Source organism: Oncorhynchus gorbuscha, linkage group LG01 (assembly GCF_021184085.1).
Source record: "Oncorhynchus gorbuscha isolate QuinsamMale2020 ecotype Even-year linkage group LG01, OgorEven_v1.0, whole genome shotgun sequence".
NCBI lineage: Eukaryota > Metazoa > Chordata > Actinopteri > Salmoniformes > Salmonidae > Oncorhynchus > Oncorhynchus gorbuscha.
In genome coordinates this window covers 65,746,662-65,766,978 of record NC_060173.1, presented here as the reverse complement: position 1 = coordinate 65,766,978, position 20,317 = coordinate 65,746,662, and the positions used below count along the sequence as shown (strand labels likewise).

At 43.6% G+C, this 20,317-nt stretch overlaps 1 protein-coding gene across 9 annotated transcripts in view; it reads left to right on the top strand.

Annotated features, from left to right (window-relative positions):
* Positions 1 to 3,980: 3,980 nt before the first annotated feature.
* LOC124041089 (obscurin-like protein 1) overlaps positions 3,981 to 20,317 on the top strand; it is an 82,413-nt gene continuing 66,076 nt past the window's right edge. For 2 of the 9 annotated variants that reach the window (XM_046358286.1, XM_046358251.1), the window contains exons 1-15: positions 3,981 to 4,323; positions 7,427 to 8,545; positions 9,981 to 10,250; positions 10,477 to 10,737; positions 10,948 to 11,259; positions 11,944 to 12,210; positions 12,344 to 12,619; positions 12,825 to 13,100; positions 13,404 to 13,679; positions 13,993 to 14,268; positions 14,609 to 14,881; positions 15,091 to 15,366; positions 15,479 to 15,553; positions 16,261 to 17,226; positions 17,738 to 18,013. In XM_046358286.1, the coding sequence (XP_046214242.1) occupies positions 7,528 to 8,545; positions 9,981 to 10,250; positions 10,477 to 10,737; positions 10,948 to 11,259; positions 11,944 to 12,210; positions 12,344 to 12,619; positions 12,825 to 13,100; positions 13,404 to 13,679; positions 13,993 to 14,268; positions 14,609 to 14,881; positions 15,091 to 15,366; positions 15,479 to 15,553; positions 16,261 to 17,226; positions 17,738 to 18,013 (5,098 nt within the window). In that variant the 5' untranslated portion in view covers positions 3,981 to 4,323; positions 7,427 to 7,527. The remainder of the gene's footprint in view (positions 4,324 to 7,426; positions 8,546 to 9,980; positions 10,251 to 10,476; positions 10,738 to 10,947; positions 11,260 to 11,943; positions 12,211 to 12,343; positions 12,620 to 12,824; positions 13,101 to 13,403; positions 13,680 to 13,992; positions 14,269 to 14,608; positions 14,882 to 15,090; positions 15,367 to 15,478; positions 15,554 to 16,260; positions 17,227 to 17,737; positions 18,014 to 20,317) is intronic. The other 7 variants (XM_046358261.1, XM_046358270.1, XM_046358278.1 and 4 more) reach the window with 7 other exon arrangements.

Genomic DNA, 20,317 nt, shown 5'->3' with positions numbered 1-20,317 from the left:
CCTCGATCTGGGGCTCCATGCAAGATCTCACCCCGTGGGGTCAAAATGATCACAAGAACGGTGAACAAAAATCCCAGAACCACACGGGGGGATGTAGTGAATGACCTGCAGAGAGCTGGGACCAAAGCCTACCATCAGTAACACACTACGCCGCCAGGGACTTAAATCCTGCAGTGCCAGACGTGTCCCCCTGCTTAAGCCAGTACATGTCCAGGCCCGTCTGAAGTTTGCTAGAGAGCATTTGGATGATCCAGAAGAAGATTGGGAGAATGTCAAATGGTCAGATGAAACCAAAATATAACTTTTTGGTAAAAACTCAACTCGTCGTGTTTGGAGGACAAAGAATGCTGAGTTGCATCCAAAGAATACCATACCTACTGTGAAACATGGGGGTGGAATCATCATGCTTTGGGGCTGTTTTTCTGCAAAGGGACCAGGACGACGGATCCATGTAAAGGAAAGAATGAATGGGGCCATGTATCGTGAGATTTTGAGTGAAAACCTTCCATCAGCAAGGGCATTGAAGATGAAACGTGGCTAGGTCTTTCAGCATGACAATGATCCCAAACACACCGCCTGGGAAACGAAGGAGTAGCTTCGTAAGAAACATTTCAAGGTCCTGGAGTTGCCTAGCCAGTCTCCAGATCTCAACCCCATAGAAAATCTTGAAAGTCCGTGTTGCCCAGCAACAGCCCCAAAACATCATTGCTCTAGAGGAGATCTGCATGGAGGAATGGGCCAAAATACCAGCAACAGTGTGTGAAAAACGTTTTCTGTAAGTCTTCACAAGGTTGACCTCTGTCATTGCCAACAAAGGGTATATAACAAAGTATTGAGATAAACTTTTGTTATTGACCAAATACTTATTTCCCACCATAATAATAATAATAATAATTTCCACCAGAGGGAAACAAATTCTAGATCACGTGTACTCCACACACAGAGACGCATACAAAGCTCTCCCTCACCCTCCATTTGGTAAATCCGACCACAACTCTATCCTCCTGATTCTTGCTTACAAACAAAAAATTAAGCAGGAAGCACCAGTGACTCGGTCTATAAAAAAATGGTCAGATGAAGCAGAAGCTAAATCAGTTCTACAGGACTGTTTTGCTATCACAGACTGGAACATGTTCCGGGATTCTCCCTGATGTCATTGGGGAATACACCATATCAGTCACTGGCTATATCAATAAGTTCATTGAGGACGTCGTTCCCACAGTGATTGTACGTACATACCCCAACCAGAAGCCATGGATTACAGGCTAAATTCACTAAAGGGCAGAGCTGCCGCTTTCAAGGTGCGGGACTCTAACCCGGAGACTTCCAAGAAATCCTGCTATGCCCTGCGACGAACCATCAAACTGGCAAAGAGTCAATACAGGGCTAAGATTGGATCATAGTACACCGGCTCCGACGCTCGTCGGATGTGGCAAGGCTTGCAAACTATTACAGACTACAAAGGGAAGCACAGCCGCGAGCTACCCAGTGACACGAGCCTACCAGATGAGATAAATCACTTCTATGCTCGCTTCGAGGCAAGCAACACTGAGGCATACATGAGAGCATCAGCTGTTCCGGACGACTGTGTGATCACGCTCTCCGTAGCCGACGTGAGTAAAATCTTTTAAATAGGTCAACAATCACAAGGCTGTGGGGCCAGATGGATTACCAGGACGTGTGCTCCCGGCATGTGCTGACCAACTGGCAAGTGTCTTCACTGACATTTTCAACATGTCCCTGATTGAGTCTGTAATACCAACATACTTCAAGCAGACCACTATAGTCCCTGTGCCCAAGAACACAAAGGCAACCTGCCTAAATGACTACAGACCCGTAGCACTCACGTCTGTAACCATGAAGTGCTTTGAAAGGCTGGTCATGGCTCACATCAACACCATTATCCCAGACACCCTAGACCCACTCCAATTTGCATACCGCCCAAACAGATCTACAGATGATGCAATCTCTATTGCACTCCACACTGCCCTTTCCCACCTGGACAAAAGGAACACCTATGTGAGAATGCTATTCATTAACTACAGCACGTAACCAAGACTAAGGAGATGGTTGTGGACTACAGGAAAAGGAGCACCGAGCACGTCCCCATTCTCATCGACGGGGCTGTAGTGGAGCAGGTTGAGAGCTTCAAATTCCTTTGTGTCCACATCAACAACAAACTAGAATGGTCCAAACACACCAAGACAGTCGTGAAGAGGGCACGACAAAGCCTACTCCCCCTCAGGAAACTAAAAAGATTTGGCATGGGTCCTGAGATCCTCAAAAGGATCTATAGCTGCAACACCACTGCCTGGTACGGCAATTGCTCGGCCTCCGACCGCAAGGCACTTCAGAGGGTAGTGCGTACTGCCCAGTACATCACTGGAGCAAAGCTGCCTGCCATCCAGGACCTCGACACCAGGCGGTGTCAGAGGAAGGCCCTGAAAGGTCAATGACCCCAGTCACCCCAGTCATAGACTGTTCTCTCTACTACCGCATGGCAAGCGGTACCGGAGTGCCAAGTCTAGGACAAAAAGGCTTCTCAATAGTTTTTACCCCTGCCACCCCCGGTAGCCCATTGGTTAGAGCATTGGACTAGTAACCGGAAGGTTGCAAGCTCAAACCCCCGAGCTGACAAGGTACAAATCTGTCGTTCTGCCCCTGAACAGGCAGTTAACCCACTGTTCGTATGCCGTCATTGAAAATAAGAATTTGTTCTTCACTGACTTGCCTAGTTAAATAAAGGTTAAATAAAATAAGCATAAGACTCCTGAACAGGTAACCAAATGGTTACACGGACTATTTGCATTGTGTTCCCCCCCAACCCCTCTTTTACGCTGCTGCTTCTCTCTGTTTATCTTATATGCATAGTCACTTTAACTATACATTCATGTACATACTCCCTTAATTGGCCCGACCAACCAGTACTCCCGCACATTGGCTAACCGGGCTATCTGCATTGTGTCCCACCACCCGCCAATCCCTCCTTTTATACTACTGCTACTCTCTGTTCATCATATATGCATAGTTACTATAACCATACCCACATGTACATACTACCTCAATGAGCCTGACTAACCGGTGTCCGTATATAGCCTTGCTACTGTTATTTTCAAATGTATTTTTACTGTTGTTTTATTTCTTTGCTTACCTACACACACACATACACACATTTTTTTCTTCACACTATTGGTTAGAGCCTGTAAGTAACCATTTCACTGTAAGGTGTTGTATTTGGCGCATGTGACAAATACACTTTGATTTGATTTGATTTGCTGAGCAGCTAATTAGTAAAATCAGGTGTGTTAAATTAGGGTTGGACTGAAAACCCACAGGACGGTAGATCTCAAGGAAGAGGGTTGGGCAGCCCTGATTTACAAGATATATTCTTCAAGAATCAATTGGTATGTATCATTTTTAAAATTATCATTGTACATCAGTAATTGTTTAGATTGTTCTTTTTTTACACCTAAGCTTTTGGAATGAGACCACACCTATGCATGGTCCTTTTGAGTGTGGTCAACCCCTGCTACACCACACAATAATCTAAATTTAACATAAAACTCACTGTTCACTTGCTAAGCACATGGTTTCAGCCGGCGGAGAGCATCAATTTACAGTGGATGCCATGATCCGGAAGCCACTTATTCTGGATATCTACAATGATGAGTATTATCAGTATCTCTAACCTCCCCTTTTCTAGATTGTGGTGAATTACAAGAAAACATGGAGGGGTCTTAAAGATTTTTTTTAGAGCCCAGAGAAGACTGCCCTTCTCCTTAGGTTTTATTGCAAGGTCTCAAGTAAGCTAAGCAGTCTGCCCTGAACCAGCCATCTAAAGCTATCTTTAGCCCATGCAAGCAAGTGAATGGAAGTGCCCAACTTATCTTCACTGCTGTCATCAAGGCTGATGGTATTTTTAGGGGACAGCAGCAGCTGCAAAAGCATTTAACGTTCTTCCACGAACAATGACACTCGGGGTGTCTCAGGGTTGAACGCCACAGATTGGGGCACCGCTCTGGAGTGTAGAAAGGGCGCTGAGGGGGAAATACTCTAATTCTCTTTACTTTTCTTGGATGCGTCTGGCACAGGCCCGTCAATATGTACTAAAAGATCACTTGGAAACTGTGAAAACAAAGCTCCACATTGGTTGATATTTGAGAGACAGAACCCCAACCGGATTACAGTTGGTGTCGGGGAAAGAATCGACCAGTAAGTGACATTACTCAGCAGTTTGGAGGCGGGGAATATAGCCTCAGTGGCTTGAAGAAGAGTGCCAGTGCGGAATGTATGTTGACGGTCGCTCCTTGGGACCAAAGAGAGGTAGGTCATGTGAGGAGTACGTAGTGCAGATTCACTGGGGGCAAGGGTCCTTCCAATTAAACCAGATGAGTAAACACAAAGGTTAATCTCCTCTTAAACCCCCAGGGGGAATATTGAGACCACTTTCAATGTATTGTCCTCAATCATTTTTGTGGAACAGGTGGCTAACATGGAAATAATTACTGGCACCTGCCTTTGGAGGTGATAAAGTGGATATTACGAGTTCTGACTGATGAAAAGGTTTTTCAGCATATTGACGTGGCACAGGTTCGGGATGAGAGAAAGGGTTGAAAGGGTGACAGAATAGCGATGATTTTAGAGGTAAACCAGACTACTACACATTGTCATATTGGTTTCTAAATATATGATTTAAGATTCAGTACATGTATCACCATATACTACTCTTATTATATGTGCCTTTGACTGTGTGTGTGTTGCATGTGTGTGTGCACACTGTGGCCTATGCAGTAAACTGGTGGATGCATGACAAACATGGCTCGGAAGCATTCTAGATTTGGCTCACCTTCCTTGAGACCTTAACCATGCATCAGAGCGGACAGAAAGCAAACATACACATTGAGCTTAAAGTGAATAAAGTCATAGCCTGACTAATAGATGGCTCCAATGTCCATCAGGGCAAACCTTCAACTGCTGCTAACAAAATTGAGGAGCCAAAAAGATATACAATTGAGAGGACCAAGTTGTTCAATAACACTGTGAATATAAATGATTTATGCTAGAGAATGATTAATCCCTGCATTCTATTTATTTTGGAAAATGACAGAGAAAACCAATTTTAACAATGATATTTAGAGTATGAATTCTTGAATAAGAGTGCCAACAATGGGTGTGATGAAGGCTTAGCATGTTTTGACTGTAAGTTCTCTAGGGGTGTGAGCACTGTGAGTTAGATCTATGTTTGTGTGAGCACACGGGTTCCAGGGTGTGCTTTGTGATACCTGACACAGGCTCTCTCACAGGTCTTTATTTAGGGCATACTATATTAAGCACTTTCCCATTGAAATACAGCACCAGCTGTGCTGGCTATGTGTTGTGGTGGCTGCTGTTGCAATAGGACTAAAGTAAAGGCCGTTCACCCCTGAATGGCTAACTTGCGCCTCTGTCTTACACCCCCCCCCCTGTAATTCAATTAACACTAAGAGTAATGCCACCTAATCACTCAAAACACATCATGGATACTAAAATGGTGCAATGTTTTAATGATACAAGTATTTTTCCACACACATTTTAGTGTTATAAGCTGTTATGCAGTCTCCACCCTGCGACAATATATAGTATTCTGAACTAGTGTAGTTGTCCAAGTTCTTACGCTGTATTGTCCTTTTAGTTACATTTTAAGTAAAAAAACTAAAATTGATTAAATAAATAATATCCTCGGCAATCTACACACAATGCCCCATAATGACAAAGCAAAAACATTTTTTTTGCAATGTTTGCAAATGTATTTACATAAATATTCAGCCCCTTTGCTATGAGACTCAAAATTGAGCTCAGGTGCATCCTGTTTCCATTGATCATTCTTGAGATGTTTCTACTGCTTTATTGGTGTCCACCTGTGGTAAATTCAATTGATTGGAGATCATTTGGAAAGGCACACACCAGTCTATATAAGGTCCCACAGTTGACAGTACATGTCAAAACAAAAACCACATCATGAGGTCGAAAGAATTGTCCGTAGAGCTCTGAGACAGGATTGTGTCGAGGCACAGATCTGGGGAAGGGTACCAAAAAATGTCTGCAGCATTGAAGGTCCCCAAGAACACAAGTGGCCTCCATCATTCTTAAATAGAAGACGTTCGGAACCACCAAAACTCTTCCTAGGGCTGGCCACCCGGCCAAACTGAGCAATCAGGGGAGAAGGACCTTGCTCAGGGGGTGACCAAGAACCTAATGGTCACTCTGACAGAGTTCTAGAGATCCTCTGTAAAGATGGAAGAACCTTCAAGAAGGACAACCATCTCTACAGTACTCCACCAATCAGGAATTTACAGTTGAGTGGCCAGATGGAAGCCACTCCTCAGTAAAAGGCACATGATAGCCCACTTGGAGTTTGCCAAAAGGCACCTAAAGACTCAGAGCATGAGAAACAAAATTATCTGGTCTGATGAAACCAAGATTGAACTCTTTGGCCTGAATGCCAAGAATCACATCTGGAGGAAACCTGGCACCATCCCTATGGTGAAACATGGTGGTGGCAGCATCATGCTGTGGGGATGTTTTTCAGTGGCAGGGACAGCAAGACTAGTCAGGATCGAAGCAAAGATGAGCGGAGCAAAGTACAGAGAGATCCTTGATGAAAACCTGCTCCAGAACGCTCAGTACCTCAGACTGGAGCGTTCACCTTCCAACAGGACAATGACCCTAATCACACAGCCAAGATAATGTAGGAGTGGCATCAAGACAAGTCTCTGAATGTCCTTGAGTGGCCCAGCCAGAGCCCGGACTTGAACCCGTTCAAATCAGGCCAACTACTATTTCAGCAGCTCTCGCCTCTAAATTTCTTCTCTACTCAATAAACAATATATATAGGTGAGGAATGTCTCTGCCCCACTCCTTATAAATGCATAATTATCTAAGAATAGCAGAGGCTGCTTAGGTCAATGTGTCAGAATAGTTCAATGTTCCTGATTTAGCATTCATATTTGAATAAATTACACAGCGCTCTTAATATTTTTGAAAATGAAAATGACGTAATTAACATGGGCATACCCAGAGAATGAATCAAAACACATTTGAAGAGTCTATACATTTTTTATATGAAACAATTCCTAGTTATTTCTTTGTTCATTCCAGCTCCATTCCATCTTCAAAAGGAAATGATCAGATTGCAGCAACACACATAGACGCAGGATGTAGGGGTGCTGAAGTTGCTGCAGCCTCCCCTGAAATATTTGAATAAAATAAAATCTTAATAAATAAAATAAAATAAAAACATTCTCAAAAAAGTGCACTGGTCCTTTACTAGTCCTGTATTAGCGGACCGATATAGCCGTCTGTAACGCTGACAAAAAACATAGGTATGCCAACACATTGTCTGCCAGGTATTGCATCATATTGTATCTTTCTGTTTCTTTTCTTTTAGAACCTTATACAGTACATAAGTGGGCAGCCCAACTCCAGTGAGGGAGCAACTACATGCCGGTGGCCTGCCTATGGTGAGGTGAGGCTGGCAAACTAGCAGAGATGGATGTGTTTGGTGGTGCCCCACGTTTCCTGGCCTACCCTCGCCCCATAGTAGTGCAGAGTGGCACTGATGCTGTCCTGAAGTGTCAGATCGGCGGGGACCCCAGGCCAGCGGTCATCTGGGAGCGAAACAACGAACAGATCCACCCAGAGGGTCGCTACCGTCTCTTCGAGGATGGAAATGTCTACAATCTCATAATTTCATCGGTGACCACAGAGGATAGCGGCCAGTACACATGCAAGGCCAAGAACAGCATCGGGGAAACATATGCCGCGGCGACCCTGAAGGTGGAGGGTGAGGCCCAAGAGATGGAGCTCCGGGAGGAGAACAAGCCTCGTTTCCTGATCAAGCCCCTCTCCACCCGGGTGGGCCGCGGCGAAGACGCCGTCTTCTCCTGTAAGCTGTGGGGAAACCCGCGGCCAGAGGTGGTCTGGGAAAAGGACGGGAGAAAACTCAATGAGATATTTGAGAGTACACATTTCAATGTGGGCTACCAGGACGGGGGATGGTTCCAGCTTAAAATCTTCAAGACTCGTGCACCCGACGGTGGAGTGTACACATGCAAGGCCAGAAATGAGTTTGGAGAGGGGCTGGCTGGAGCCGTGTTGCTCGTCGATGCAGGGCCGGGTCACGAGGAAGAGGGAAACCGTAACGGTTACACAAATGGCCACTGGAAAGGCCATCAAGGCAAACAGCGGAGTGGTAGGCAGCTGACCACACGGCTCAAAGACGACCCAGTGACCAACCAAGCCAAGCAAGTGAAAATGTTTGCCGTGACAGAGGGCAAGCATGCCAAATTCCGCTGCTTTGTGACTGGGAAGCCCAAACCAGAAATAATATGGAGGAAAGATGGCAGGCTGATCATGTCCGGAAGACGGTACCTGTTATATGAAGACAGGGAGGGCTACTTCACACTTAAAGTGCTGTATTGTAAGCAACAGGACAATGGGGTTTATGTTTGCGCTGCATCCAACACTGCAGGACAAACCCTCAGTGCTGTACATCTCTCTGTGAAAGGTAAGTCAAACTGGTATTTGTCCATTGCTACAGAGTTGGCTGTTAAACTACTTCAGTAGAGAACTAGAATGACTTTCATGGAACAATATAACATGTATAAAAATATAACTCCATCCAGGTGTGTACATCTCCCATTGACTTAATACCATATATAAGCCTTTTAAAAGGGAATCAGCATTGCTAAATGAATACGCTAACAAGTCAATTAGCTGCATATGGCCAATGTAATCAGCAGCCAAATTATTTGGCTCCTGCAAAGCAATTCAATCCCTAATCCACCAGAGGATTAATGATACGTCTTAATTATCTGAAACTTGAACAGAGATATTTCAAAGTACCTGACCTGGCCAAGCTCATCGACATGAAGTGGATTCCAACCGGTCCAATGTCTGCAAAGTCACTTAAGTTTTTAAAGGTCTGGGAGGGGGGATACATGTGATCGAAGTCTCTAGAGGTGGGATCATGTTTCGCACATGGTGCAGAGAAAAGCACTGGTGGCAACATTGTATTGGAGCTAGGGCAGGCTGGAAAGCAACATTGTGTTAGAGCTATGGCAGGCTAGAAAGTATATGTTTACACACTGCTATCCTGGTAATGGAGATGGGTGTTGAGGTTTAAATAGGTGAATTTGTTAAGAGTCTTTCCTCAATTATTGGATCATCAAGCTCTTTGTGGGTCAGATATAGTCAGCTGAATACACATATAATTCAAAGAGCAGTTCACATTCTTTCGTTTAGAACTGCCACTGTCTGATGGTGTCAGTTACAAACAGTTTATTGCCTATCCAACGCCCCAATGTGTTAATGGTCTTTCCATACCAACTGAATGAAGCCACTTGTCTCGTATTATTCTTCTTAACTTGTTTGCTATATTGGTATTTACTATGAAATATATTTCAATTTACAGATTATAACATACTTCTAGACCAAGGACACAGATTAAGTGCAGTTGTCAGCTATCTATGGAATTTCACATGGACAGTATTTGCACGAACAGTAGTGAGTGTTGTCTGAATTTAACAGGAGTTATTCCTAGTGTAAACCAGCACTATATAAAGTAACACCTTTACCATGTTTTAAAACTGACATTCAAATATTTAAACCAATATAATAAATACAAATTAACATGATTTTCCACTGGCTACAGTCAAGACCGTTTTGGGGTAACATGTCTAAAACACCATATTGTAGTGCACTAAAGTGATTTATCAAAATAATAACTAGTCTTGCTAAATCAGTAGACTTTGTTCTGTGTCAGAGCTACCTCTTTACAATGTTATACTACTGTATTAGCTTTGAGGCCAGACATCTCTGATAAAAGGAACATATGAATTGCTTGTCTGAGTCATTTTTTCTTTTTCCATCTCCTTCGATTGAGTCCTACGTAGGTGGCCGTTAACCCGTTTAATGGTATCCCTCTGTCTCCTTAATGTCAGAGCCGCCTGTGCGGTTTAAGCAGCCCCTCATTGATCTGGAGGTGTGGGAACGGGACCTGGCTGTTCTGGAGTGTGAGGTTCCTGAGGACTCTGTTCCCATCACATGGTATTTGGAGGACAGGCGGCTACAGCCAGGGGCCAAATATGGGATGGAAGAGTGGGGAACAAAACGACGTCTCACTATTCGTGACATCGGAGTCGACGACGATGGGATTTATCTTTGCGAGATGGCGGATGGGGGGAGGAGTATTGCTGAGGTGGCAGTTAAAGGTAAATTCTGTATTTATATATACTACACACAGTATCTGGACTGATACACACAGAAAGCCATCGTTAGCATGACATGGTTGGGGTGGATTTAGGAAATTCATGTAAGATCTGGTGGAGTTGAATGAACAAATTTGGCACGCTTACAGTTTGACGTCACACCACAGTACAGCGCAGTTATTTTTTCACAGCTATTGATGTCCTTACAAGTTACTCTGTCCCCTTGTAGGCACAATCGTGCGTAAGCTTCCACGTAAGGTGGATGTTTTGGAGGGGGAAAATGCTGCCTTCTGTGTTGAAGTGGAGGAGGAGGAAATGGACATACACTGGTACAAAGAGGGGACGGAGCTGCGTGAGACTCATCAGACCATCCTGAAGTCCTTTGGAAAAACTCACATTCTGGTTTTTGTCAACACAACGCCCCAGGATTCTGGCCTTGTGACCTTCTTTGTGGGAAGATCCAAAACCTCCTCTCAGCTGAGGGTAAAAGGTACAATACTCTTGACATATGTTTGGGATTAGATTTTGTAGGTGGTGAATTTGTCAGACAAAAGGGATAGAAATTGTGTTCCTAAGGTGGTCAAGCCTAATTCTACTGAATTCATATCCAATTTCACCAATATGAATCTATATCCAAATATAAGAACATGTGCTAGCGTTTTACACATTACATACAGTATATAGTATATTCTGCTTTCAGCGGCCAGGCATAGCCCACCCAGCTGTCCAGTGGGTGTGCAAATCAACACAGAGCGTGCCAACGCTGCCCTCCTCTCCTGGGTTCCGGCACAGGACACCCGGAAGAACCCCCCATCGGGTTACGTGTTGGAGAGGCAAGAGGTGGGCACCGGTTCTCAGGAGTGGCTGCAATGCTTGACCACCGACTCGGCCACCTCAGTGGAGATTCTTGGTGACAGCGTACCCTGCGAGGCAGATTATCGCTTTCGCATATGCAGTGTCAACAAGTATGGCAGGAGCAACAATGTGGAGTTTCCAAGGGCAGTTCACCTGGGTAAGCAGAAGCCCTCCCAACTGAAAATCTGCTACATATACCTTTCGATTGGCACATTAGCGCCAAGCTGGATTCAAGCCAAACTGGACTAGATGGCAAAGCTTAATTTGTATTTCCATTGCTATGTTTTTTTGCATTGCTAGCTAGCTAATGTAAAACTTTAGCTAGCTAGGTATGCTAATGTAATTGGTGTAACATGATAGCCATTGCTAGACAACTAGCTAGAGCTAGTGTGATGTCTGTCAAAAGAATTCACTACTGTAACTACTCCCATTCTGCTAGCTAGCCAAATGTTTAGCCAGCAAAACATTGGTTAGCATTATCATCTACTAGCATAATATTAAGCTAGTATTGGCTAACTATCATTCTTACCATGCTAGCCATTCGGCAACTAGCTAATGATCCAAACCTGATCCCTAAAAGCTAGCTAGCTAGCTAGCTACTCTGAGTTCAAATGACTGAACTGTGAGATAGTTTGAATGCTGTGCTCAGCAAACACCACAAGTGGAGACAATCAGAAATCAAGCCGGCTTGAATGTGGAGCAGCTCTTAGCGGAAACAAAACCCTAAAGATACTTAACATTATAACCATTTTGAAACCTGCTTTGCATAAGGGGTGACCGAATTTGAGTTTGAAGTAGAATGCAGAGCATAATTGAGGTGTAATATTGCTATGTTTTTCAGTCCCTGTGACCAGAATACAAGCCCCTCTGCAGGATGCCTTGGTGCCAGAAGGCCAGGATGCCTGCTTCTCAATTGAGCTCACTGCCTCAGTTATTGGCTCATGGTTCTTGAATGGCACTCAGCTTCTGGAGGATGACCGTTACTCCATGCGGCGGTCTCGAACGCACCAATCCCTACGCATACAAGGTGTACGAGACACCGACAACGGGGCCGAGATCACATTCATTGCCTATGGAATACGAGATTCAGCAGCACTCTATATTCAAGGTACGTATTAATTACTGCCAAAAATTAGGTGTGAGAAAAATGTCCTTTCTTACTGTATTGTACCAATTGAATTCTGGTCAAAGTGTTATAATTGTGATGAGAAAAATGCTCATGATTTTTCTGAAATTTGCAGCTCCTCTAGTGAAGTTCACACCACTGTCAGAGATGGATCGTAATAAATTTGTTGAACTTGGCAACCCCATTGTACTCTACTGCGAGTTGTCAGACCCCGCAGTTCCAGTACACTGGTACAAGAATGGGGTGGAGGTACACACAGTCGAGGGTCTTCATATTCAGTCAGAAGGCACAATGAGGAGAATTGTCATCCAATCGTCAGAGTTCTCCCATTCCGGAGTGTATTGCTGTGATGCCATTGATGATGTCATAAGGTTCAACGTGGAAGTTGAGGGTGAGTGGCAAGTGGTTTCTGTTGAACTAATTTCTTCTGGCAAGGTTACTAAAACATTTTCTTGTGACCTTCTGACCTGATAGACATCTGTTCCACAAGTATGTGTTAAATTTGATGATTGCACTTGAACATCACAAATCAAACATAAGATGAATGTATAACACACAGACATAAAAAAAACATCATAACATCTAAACACCCATAGCTCCACCTGTGAGGTTTTCAGCACTTCCAGAAGCTGAGATGAACAAGTCCATTGAAGCAGGCTGCCCCATTATACTGCAATGTGAGCTCTCAGATCCAACTGCCCAGGTCTACTGGTACAAGGATGGAACAAAGCTCCTACCTCAAAGTGGAATAGAAATCCAGTCAGATGGCATCACAAGGACACTAGTCGTCCAGTCAGCAGAGATATTCTACTCTGGGTCGTACAGCTGCAAGACAAAGGGTGATGCCATCAAGTTCAATGTGGACGTCAAAGGTGAAAAAGTTTTAATTTGGGCTCTACGAAAAATTAACAAGCTCCCTCTTAACAAAGCTACTAACAATGATGGTCTTGTACTGTATGTTTTCTGTCGCTCTTTTTCTTGCTGCCTATTAACAATGAGCTTTATGATCATCCCTTCTTTTATTACAATACAATGCTTAACCTGCTTGATCTTCGATAATAATTTTTTTTAACTGCCATTTTAAACTGACAAAAGTCATGAAATCATGATTTCTCTAATCAAACCAACAATGTAATTATGGATTACCATAATCTAAGACTTAAACATATCTATAGTTCCGCCTATGAGGTTCTCAGTACTTCCAGAAGCTGAGAGGAACATGGTCATTGAAGCAGGCTGCCCCATTGTACTGAAATGTGAGCTCTCAGATCCAACTGCCCAGGTCTACTGGTACAAGGATGGAATACAGCTCTTTTCAAACCATGAACTAGACATCCAATCAGAAGGCAACATGAGGATGTTGGTTGTTCAGTCAGCAGAACTGACTCACTCTGGCACTTACAGTTGTACCACAGTGGATGATACCATGGAGTTCCATGTGGATATCAAAGGTGATATTGCCCTTTCTGCCTTTGCTTTACATCCTTTAACATTCGTGTCCTTTTCCAAATGCAACTAATAATCCCTGCTTTCTCTGTGTTCATGAACAAATAACTTTACAGAACAGAATACTGTATATAGCCTTGCTTCCTGTGCTCGATTGATTTGCAATGCTGTGGCTATCTATTTACACATACTTGATGATCACTTTACTCATTTTGTATTCTCAAATCATTTCAAGCCACATAAAAGTGTATATACTGTATGACATACATTTAAATATTTATCTCTATAATATGGTATTTCATTCATCCTCATTGCTAGCTGTGCCAGTGACCTTCTCAGCTATCTTTGATGTTGAGAAGACCAAGTCGGTTGAAGCAGGCTGCCCTTTTCAACTGCAATGTGAGGTTACAGATCCCACTGCCCAGGTCTACTGGTGCAAGGATGGGGAAAAGCTCCTCCCACAGACTGGAATGGATATCAAATCTAATGGCACCATGAGGAGGCTCATTGTCCAATCAGCAGAGGTCTTTCACTCAGGGCTGTACAACTGTGAAACTTCTGACGACACTCTCCAGTTTACTGTGGATATCAAAGGTGATTTGTGGCTTTTTGGTTCAAATCTCATACAGAGTAACCCTAGACAGTTTTGTGGAGATTAGATGCAACTAACATTGGTGGCTATTTGTGTTGTCTGTCTGTGGGGACTTACTTCTTCTTCTTAAGTTAATTGAGACACTTGCTTTTCATCTCATTAAATAAGGAAATATTTGTTGTTTGTTTACTGTTTGAAGCAATAGGTTTGCCTCTTTGAAACTGGTTTGAGAAATGACAGATTAGTCAGTTTGGGGAAGCTTTACTGTAAGCCCCCTCCCTCCCCCAAAATATTGTTAACTGCTGTAAATTCCACAATTATAACATGGATAATCATCTTTAGCTCCACCAGTGAAGTTCTTACCTTCACCAGAGGTTGTGAAGAGCCAGCCGTTTAAAGCAACCTGCCCCATTGACCTACCCTGTGAGATCTCAGACCCCATTGCCCAGGTGTCACGGCAGAAGGACAAAGTAGAGCTCATCTCTGACACTGGACCTTTCGAAATGGGGGGCATCAGGAGGAACCTGGTTGTCGAACCGGCACACCCCTCCAACTCTGGGGCGTATTATTGTGCTACAGCGGAAGATGTTGCCCTGTTAATTGTACAGAACCAAGGTGATTTTTGTCAAATGTTTGTTTTTCTCTAGTTTCAGTTGCGACTAACTCTCTTTCTGTAGCTTTTGGATTAATTGTCTTCTTACATGTTCTGAGCTAATACTTAAAAAGCTAGATGCTTTAGTGTTGATATTGTCTCTTTACATTAGCCATTTTATAACCACTCAAAATAATTCACACTGAATTATCCCCTCAATGATTACCTATAGCTCCGCCCATGACATACTTGGTGGCCCCTGAAGTTGAGAAGAACAAGTCCATAGAAGCAGGCCTCTCAATTGTACAACAGTTTGAGATTTCAGACCCCATTGCCCAGGTCTGCTGGGACAAAGATGGAACACAGATCTACCCACATAGTGGACTTGACAGACAATCAAAGGGCAGCATAAGGACTTTGTTCATCCAACCAGATGACATGTCCTGTGGTGGGAGGTTTGACTGCCAAACAACTGGCGATTCCACACAATTTAATGTGGCCATCAAAGGTGGTGCTCCACATAAACCCTTTTCTACTCCATATCAAAATCTGACAGAAGCATTTACATGGTTGAAGCTATCATCCAGCTTACTGTTTTCTCTGTGGCTTTGTTCAAACAGCAGAGCTGTCTCACCCTGGCAGTGAGAAGGGTGAGATATCTGATGAGTCTTCCCAATACACTATGGATATCAAAGGTGATATAATGCTATTTCAACATTAGCACTCTCCATTTTAACCCAACATATACATGCCACTAACAATGGTGGTGAATTAGCTAGTGTATTCCATCCTCAAAGCATATAAAGACAGTATTTTAAATGTGTTTCTTTTTGTGATCCTTTCACCCCCCAATCTCATCTGATTCCCTGCTATTTTGGCTTTTAATCAAACATCTGAATGGTCTGTGAGCGGCTGAATTTCTTCATACTAATTCATGTTAATTGTTTAGTATATCATATCGTCATTCTTAACAGAGTCAAACAACAATGACGCTTGTAACAAGCAGCTTTGCCATTCTTGATAGCACATCTTATGTCTTGCTCATCATCCAATCTTCACAATCCCTTTGCTGCCCAGAATCTGTACCTGTCTCAACGAGCCTTTATCACAAAATGTGAAAATGTTTATACGAGTGGCTAAACAGGAATGAGTGATGTAGTGATGTAGAACTGAGTTCTGTGTTAAGGAAATGTACTGTTAGGTCTTATTTATCTTGTCTTTAGACCAGCTCTTAATCTGGTCGCCTCTCTTAATTGTTAACCTTTGCCATCGGTTTTCTCTTAACTCATCCATGCTAACACACAATGATGAGTAGTACCTTTAGAAAAGGATTTTTAAATAAGAGAAGGCACACAGAACATCAATTGAAAACCTTTCTCTGTGTGCACCACAATGCATATAGCTGCACCTGTGAGGGTCTCAGCTGACCAAGCGATTGAGAAGAACAAGTCCATTGAAGAGGTCTGCCCCATTGAGGTTCACTGTGAGCCCTTGGACTCTACTGTCCAGATCCTCCACTACAAGTACGGTCAACATCTTCAAACATATGGAATATATTCCACGGAGACGCCAAGTCTCCAATCTGTGGAGCACTTTTCCATAGAGACACCAACTGTCCAATCAGCAGAACACTATTCAATAGAGACAGCAACTCTCCATTCACCAGAGCTCTATGGCTCCATGGAGACAGCAACCTTCCAATTAGCAGAGCTATATGGCTCCATGCAGACACCAACTCACCAATCAGCAGAGGTCTGTGGCTCCATGCAGACACTAACTCTCCAGTCTGCAGAGCTCTATGATTCTATGCAGACACAAACTCTTCAATCAGCGGAGCTCTATGGCTCCATACATACACCAACTCACCAATCAGCAGAGGTCTGTGGCTCCATGCAGACACCAACTCTCCAGTCTGCAGAGCTCTATGATTCTATCCAGACACAAACTCTTCAATCAGCAGAGCTCTATAGCTCCATACATACACCAACTCACCAATCAGCAGAGGTCTGTGGCTCCATACAGACACCAACTCTCCAGTCTGCAGACATCTATGAATCTATGCAGACACAAACTCTTCAATCAGTAGAGCTCTATGGCTCCATACATACACCAACTCACCAATCAGCAGAGGTATGTGGTTCCACGCAAACACCAACTTTCCACCCAACAGAGGTCTGTGGCTCAATACAGACACCAACGCTCCAATCAGCAGAGCTCTGCTGCTCAATGAAGCCACCAACTCTCCAATCAGCAGAGCTCTATACCTCCATGAAGACACCAACTCTTCAACCAGCAGAGCTCTATCAATTAGGAGAATGTGACAGTCAATTGGATGACGATGACATTGCATTTAAGGTGGATGTTGAAGGTGATTAAATATGGTTAGCTTTATCAAACAAAACAACTGACAGGCACAATGTTGACATTGTGTAAAAGTCAACTGATTGCTATAAGTAATCTTTTACACTTGACAATTGCTACATTTACTCTTATTCAATTTATCTCATACTAAAATAATACTGAAAATTAGTCATTGTGATACTTTGAGCTTGGGTGCTTTATAACGATTTGTCTGATTATTTTATATGTAAGATTCAAAGTCACATTAACTTGTATTCATAGGTATCTCAGTCTAACCAAAAATATCCTCCCCTTAAATTTTATATATCAACTCTAATAAAAACAATTAAGTTATACTTATATGGTAAACGTGACAGAATTAGTGATATTTGCTTATTCATTTGAGATTCTTGAGAGTTATTGGCATGACTAATCTCTGTAGTGATATTTGCTCTTAAGATACTTGAGTAATTTTATTGTAGCACATATTTCTTAATGGTGATGTGATTCTCTCTTAATACTACTTCACACACCCCCAGCACCTCCTGTGAGGATCACAACACCTTGTGAAGCTGAGAGGAACAAGTCCGTCGCAGCAGGTGGTCCCATTGTCCTGCGTTGTGAGATATCAGACCCAAATGCACACGTTTCCTGGTACAAGGACGGAATGCTGCTACATGAAGAGAATGGACTAGAAATGCAATCGAAAGGTTCCATAAGGACATTGGATGTGGAATCTGCAAGGCTGTCTGATTCAGGGAGCTACAGCTGTAAGACAACAGATGATACAATGCAGTTTCATGTGGATGTGAAAGGTAATCCTTTTTTCAGTTTTTTTTGGACAGTTTAATAATTTACTAATGAAATGATACAGTAATTAGACCTTTGGAGATGTGTTAGGTCCAAGGCTAATGGCTAGGCTTTAGTTTATCCCTGGGGTGTGCAAGAGACCTGGAATCGGTCACTACAGTGACATATAAAATCGTCTTCCTCAATTGTCTTCACGAATACCTTGCTCCCGAGTGGCGCAGCTGTCTACAGCACTGCACCACAGTGCTAGAGGCATCACTACAGTCCCTGGTTTGAATCCAGGCTGTGTCACATCCAGCCATGATTGGGAGTCCCATAGGGCAGCGCACAATTGGCCCAGCCTCGTCTGGATTTGACCAGGGGGTAGGCAGTTATTGTAAATAAGAATTTGTTCTTTACTGACTTACCTAGTTAAATAAAGGTTAAATAAAATAAAACATATGAAGTAAATGGACAGATGTAAATGTATGTAGAAGAGCACCATTTTAGACTTCAAATTGTAACCATGACAGCACCACAGTGTTAAATGCATAGTTTTCCATTTTTACCCCAATACGTTTTCTCAAATGGAGAGAAATCTTTTGACGACTTCAGAGCAATCCACCAATAAATATGCCATTTAGCAGACGCTCACCCAATGCTATGTTATAGTGCTCATGTTAGCATATTGCTACTATTGGTATTTAATTTATTTGCATAAAAACATCCTAAAACAGTTCTTTCTTTATTCCAATTTATATCGGGATTATCGCAACAGAAGAAATAAAGTTATTTGAACAGAACTGTATTAAACCAAGATTTTATACTTACATTTCATGCTTTCTGTACTTCAAAGGACTTTCTGTAGAGCCTGTAAGGAAATGTAGTGTAGAAACGTATGATAATCATTGGAACCATTTCGATTCCAAAATCTTTCATTCCAAGTCAAATCTGTTTCTCACGGTATAAATTAGATTGAAGAAGAAGAAGAAGAAGAATTAGATTTAAGAATTTTTTTGAGGAGTGCGAACCAGTGAAAGCCAGTGCTAGCATTAGCACAGCATAGTAATATATAATAATAATATATGCCATTTAGCAGACGCTTTTATCCAAAGCGACTTACATTTACATTACATTTAAGTCATTTAGCAGACGCTCTTATCCAGAGCGACTTACAAATTGGTGCATTCACCTTATGACATCCAGTGGAACAGCCACTTTACAATAGTGCATCTACATATTTTAAGGGGGGGGGGGTGAGAAGGATTACTTTATCCTATCCTAGGTATTCCTTAAAGAGGTGGGGTTTCAGGTGTCTCCGGAAGGTGGTGATTGATTCCGCTGTCCTGGCGTCGTGAGGGAGTTTGTTCCACCATTGGGGAGCCAGAGCAGCGAACAGTTTTGACTGGGCTGAGCGGGAACTGTACTTCCTCAGTGGTAGGGAGGCGAGCAGGCCAGAGGTGGATGAACGCAGTGCCCTTATTTGGGTGTAGGGCCTGATCAGAGCCTGGAGGTACTGAGGTGCCGTTCCCCTCACAGCTCCGTAGGCAAGCACCATGGTCTTGTAGCGGATGCGAGCTTCAACTGGAAGCCAGTGGAGAGAGTGGAGGAGCGGGGTGACGTGAGAGAACTTGGGAAGGTTGAACACCAGACGGGCTGCGGCGTTCTGGATGAGTTGTAGGGGTTTAATGGCACAGGCAGGGAGCCCAGCCAACAGCGAGTTGCAGTAATCCAGACGGGAGATGACAAGTGCCTGGATTAGGACCTGCGCCGCTTCCTGTGTGAGGCAGGGTCGTACTCTGCGGATGTTGTAGAGCATGAACCTACAGGAACGGGCCACCGCCTTGATGTTAGTTGAGAACGACAGGGTGTTGTCCAGGATCACGCCAAGGTTCTTAGCGCTCTGGGAGGAGGACACAATGGAGTTGTCAACCGTGATGGCGAGATCATGGAACGGGCAGTCCTTCCCCGGGAGGAAGAGCAGCTCCGTCTTGCCGAAGTTCAGCTTGAGGTGGTGATCCGTCATCCACACTGATATGTCTGCCAGACATGCAGAGATGCGATTCGCCACCTGGTCATCAGAAGGGGGAAAGGAGAAGATTAATTGTGTGTCGTCTGCATAGCAATGATAGGAGAGACCATGTGAGGTTATGACAGAGCCAAGTGACTTGGTGTATAGCGAGAATAGGAGAGGGCCTAGAACAGAGCCCTGGGGGACACCAGTGGTGAGAGCGCATGGTGAGGAGACAGATTCTCGCCACGCCACCTGGTAGGAGCGACCTGTCAGGTAGGACGCAATCCAAGCGTGCGCCACGCCGGAGATGCCCAAC